Source organism: Arabidopsis lyrata, assembly GCF_000004255.2.
Source record: "Arabidopsis lyrata subsp. lyrata unplaced genomic scaffold ARALYscaffold_20, whole genome shotgun sequence".
Taxonomy (NCBI): domain Eukaryota; kingdom Viridiplantae; phylum Streptophyta; class Magnoliopsida; order Brassicales; family Brassicaceae; genus Arabidopsis; species Arabidopsis lyrata.
This window is the reverse complement of record NW_003302537.1, coordinates 34,560-39,438: the sequence shown is the minus strand read 5'-3', so window position 1 is coordinate 39,438 and position 4,879 is coordinate 34,560. Positions and strand designations below refer to the sequence as shown.

General features: G+C 34.3%; 1 protein-coding gene across 1 annotated transcript in view; it reads right to left on the bottom strand.

The window, feature by feature from the left end:
• Positions 1-3,360: 3,360 nt before the first annotated feature.
• The window catches only part of LOC9299194 (probable disease resistance protein RPP1), a 5,050-nt gene continuing 3,531 nt past the window's right edge, over positions 3,361-4,879 (bottom strand). The window contains exon 5 of the mRNA XM_021019636.1: positions 3,361-4,794. Coding sequence (XP_020875295.1) covers positions 3,553-4,794 — 1,242 coding nt within the window. The 3' untranslated portion in view covers positions 3,361-3,552. The remainder of the gene's footprint in view (positions 4,795-4,879) is intronic.

Genomic DNA, 4,879 nt, shown 5'->3' with positions numbered 1-4,879 from the left:
TAGATGGGGGAGAGAAAACTTTCAGTTATGCTTGGATTTTGTGGTTCATCTGGAAAGATAGGAATAAAAAGGTTTTCAAGGGATTACAATCTGAACCCAGAGATATTTTAAATCATGCTTTGAGTGAAAAATTAATGTGGGAAGAAGCTCAGTTGGATCCGATCGAAACTAGTTCTACTACGGAAACTTTGGAACGACCGGTTCAATCTATAAGATGTCGGATTGATGGTTCTTGGAAAAATTCAGATCCAACAATGGGTATAGGATGGTGGTGTTTTCAAGGAAATGATCAAACGATACTGCTCGGTGCAAAGTGCCTTCGGAGGTGTCCCTCCCCTCTTCACTCGGAGATGGAAGCTTTAATTTGGGCTATGAAGAATATCCTTTCAAGAGGGATCGATTGTCAGGTGTTTGAATCAGACTGCTCGGAGTTAGTCTCGATGATACACTCACCGGATGAATGGCCTGCTTTCTCCAATCTTCTAGACGAGTTTGGTTTTCTCCGTCTCTCTTTCCCTTTCTTCTCGCTTTCTCTTATTTCTCGTTTATGTAATGTTCAAGCGGACTGCTTAGCCCGTTCTTCTAGACTTTTATTTTCTGAAGTTACTTTTGTAAACTCTACTCCTCCTAATTGGGCAACCAATCAAGGAATTATTTATTAATTAATGTGTGGTTGACAAAAAAAAAAAAAATAATTAACATATAATAACTAAATTAAATAGAAAATTAGAAAAAAAATACAAAGCAAAAATAAATTTTAAAAAAACGAAAAAAATATAAAACGAAAATACAAATATATATATATATATATATATATATTAAAAAGAAAAAAATATCCAAATCCCTATTGAGAATCCCTAAACCAAACAAGAGGACTACTCAGACATGATTATCGAAGAACAAAACATGTTTTAAAGTAGGAATCTTGCAAGAAAACAAGAAGAGAATAGAGTTTTGAAGAATTTTCTCTGGAGGGAGCTCCACAGGGTTTACGTCCAAGAACAAAATAAAAATAAAGCTTAGGTCTAAACAATGACCTTAAGAATATATTTATATTGTCTTAAAAACGTGTAGAGACTTCTTTGAAAAAAGAGAAAAATTTTGGGATGATTCTGCAAATATTCAAAACTTCAAAAACACACGAGATCGAATTGCCGTTAGATATTGGTGTCGATCGACACATACACCAAGATTGGTCTCCACACTGCTCTTTTATCATCATAACATCTCGTTTTTGCTGTAGAATGATCCATAATCTCCAAATTGGTCCCGTGCATGCATAAACCTGAAAAACACTAGAAAAGACTCTAGAAATAACAAAAATACTCTAATAATAATACCTATATCATGTTTAAAAAACCGTAAAAACCATGATATATCAATATTATTAGGGGAGATTTTAATTCATTTGATTAATTATCATGAAATACAACAAGTCATTTATATTAGGGTTTCGTGCAAAACCCTTCAAAGTCGCCAATTTTTGCAACTTTACCTTCAACCTCTAAAAAATGTAGAATAATCATATGAAGTAAAAAATAATACGCATTATAACCCCTTTTCGCTATTCTCAACTTTTTAAAATTTTGATAAATAATATATCAAATTGAAGCCCTCGAAACGAGGAGTTCAACTCTACCCTTAAAATTTGAAAAACCAAATTTATGTGATCGTGAAAACGTTTACAATATATTTATAAGGGCTATATTGCGTAATATTTTTGATTTCATATGATTATTCTGCATTCTTGGGAGGTAGAGGATAAAGTTACAAAAATTGATGATTTTGAGAGTGTTTTTGTACAAAACCTTTTATATTAATACCTTTGTTGCATCATCATCTCTTTTCAAATCTATGTAATACATTTTTAGATTTTTCATTTATGATTAAATCATCTTTCATTCCTTAAAATTGATTTGTATAATTAAAAAAAATTATGAAAAAAGAAAATTATGCAAAAATATATTTTAAAAAATTATCAACTCTTCTAGATCTTTCATATATTTGCAAAGTGAGAAAGGTAAAAATAAATTATTTGCTCCTTTATAGTCGTTTTTTCTATACATTTTTTTTTGGTCATATAATAGATTTTTTACTTCATCTCGAATCTCGATAATGTGCTTATTTAGCTTAGATATCTTTTATTTTTTTGGTAAATTACTTACTCAGATTTCTTATAAATGCATATTAATCTTTTGGTTTCATTGAAGCTTTTTTCGTTTTGGTTTTAATGCAATCGATTTGGTATGGTACGGTGGATTTGGTTTGGTAGACTATCCTCTCACACCAAAATGAATCTTTTTTTTTTATCACTCTCTCTCTCCCTCTGTTTTAAAATGACTCTTTGGGTTTTGGACTCTCTTCGTTTTTCGTATTAGAGTGTTGGTATCATCTAATACTATGCAGTTGGTTCCCGGTATTGCATGATTTTGATTACAAAAGCCTCATACATTTCAAGGTTTAGTGTTTTCTAATCACTCGGATTTGTGTCAGGTGAAATGGATAGTTACTGGAGATTGAAAAACTTGGTTAGTATACTCCGTTGAGTCGACAAGCATCAGTATACTCATTGACAGTAGATTAGTTTCAGACCTGCTTAGTGCTTAGGAGAATATATCTAGAGCTGAAGAAAAACAAGAGGGTTTGCAGAGGCATGGCTGTTGATGGATTTTTTTACTGAGAGAAATTTCAACTCCTTTATTTGAACTATATATACATCCCAAACAGAACAACATCTTCATGTCAGTAATAAAAAGCAATCAAAGAACTTTATTAAAAGCTTTAAAAATCTATACTTTCATATAACAGTTGACTTAGAGTTATCATTGGTGCAAAGAAGGTTTTTGGTCGTTCCATAACGGCTGCAGCATATAGTTTTTGATCGTTCCATAACGTTGGTGACAGCCTGAAGAAAGAAAGATATACATGTATAATGTATTACGCGAAAATTCCTTTTTTCAAGCTCTTCTTAGTAATTCTGAATAAGAGTAGAGTTCAGGTTTAATCACCTGATGGGCGGCGTGATGATACTCTGCTCACCGTAACTTCTAGGATCGAAGAATGATGATCGTCCGACGAAAAACCTAACTGTAATTAGATGAAAGTTTTTAATCTTAATACTTGAAAGAGTTGTTAGTTTGTTACGGACTATATAAAAAAAATCGATGTGAATGTCAGTTTTGTGTAATACTCATCGAACAAACAAAAAGTCCTGAAAGATTTCCCACATTTGTTCATGTGATGAAATTACAGTACACTGTTAAAATTCAAATTGTTTTTCATTTTATCACAGATGAGTTAAATAGTTGAAATGATCAATAATAGTGATCGAGGATTAAAGAGGATAAAGAAAAACAGAAGTTGCAGATACACAGCACCTCTTATGTGGCCCACTGAAGTAAAGTAATATTTCAATCCTCAAAGAAGAGATTAACATTGTACAAAATCTATCAACATTTATATTAGATTACCTTTTTAGTAAATGTCTCCATTACTTCACCACAAACTTCAGTTTCATCAAGGGTGTTTCATAAATCACTTTTTGAAGATTCATCAAGGAACCTCCGAGAGTTGGAATACCCCACATTCTTTTATCTTCCAATTCTTACTCCTGATCTTGAACTCAAAGACAAGCCCGCTGGAAGTCACATCTGCTTCGACTTCAAATACGTACACATGCTCTGCTAAAACTGGATATAAATAATGCTTACTTTTTTTACAACTAACAATGTAGCAATTTTCATCCATCCAGTTTTTATCATCACGAGCCTCATTGTCACCTTTATGAACCAGCAAAATGCAAGCCTTAAACCGCATGGATGTAGGAAGAGGCTTCTCGTTCAGCTTGATTGTCAAGGAACCTCCAGTAGTAGATTGGTGAGTGAAGTATGCAGGCACTTCTCTGCCGGGTAAGACCGCAGATCTACTAGTTGGTGTCTGGATGATGAGGTCTCTGGCTTCTTGATTCAGTTTGAAGCACTTAGAAAATATGAGCCAAATCTTTGGATTGTGAAAGGAGCAATCTACTCTCTCCAGGGACTCACAATCTTGTGCATCTATGTAAGAGATGGAATCTGGAATCTGTGGGAGTGATACTAGCTTTTTGCATCCCTTGAGTATGAGTACTGTTAAACGAGAGAATTTCTTGACCCATGGGGGAACCTCTTGTATTTCTGTATTGGTCATGTGCAGGCCTGTGATGATGTCAAAAGCATGAGGAAAGTTCTTGAGATTTTCAGTGTATGACATATCCACCTCATTGAGACGAGACCATGATTTGATTGATAAAGGAAACCTTTTCAACAGCAAGCAATCAGTGAGATCAAGTTCGCCGAGAGATCCCAATTTGATGTTGGCTGGAAGATCTTCTAGCTTAGAGCATCCTCGTAAGGTCAAAGTTTGCAACTTCTGAAGGTTTCCAATAGAAAAGGGGAGCTTTACCAGACTTGAGCATTGGTCAAGGTTTAAAACCTCAAGGTTGGTGGCATTTCCAATCCAGAAAGGGAGCTCCACTAGACATGATAAACTGCTAAGATCCAATTCTTTTAGATTGATGAGATTCCCAATAGAGGAAGGGAGCTCCACCAGACTTGATAAACTGCTAAGATGCAATTCTTTTAGATTGATGAGATTCCCAATAGAGGAAGGGAGCTCCACCAGACTTGAGCATCCACCGAGATCTAATAACTCGAGATTAGTGGCATTCCCAATAGAGGAAGGGAGCTCCACTAGACATGATAAACTGCTAAGATCCAATTTTTTTAGATTGATGAGATTCCCAATAGAGGAAGGGAGCTCCACTAGACATGATAAACTGCTAAGATCCAATTCTTTTAGATTGATGAGATTCCAAATAGAGGAAGATACAAATAATAAGAAC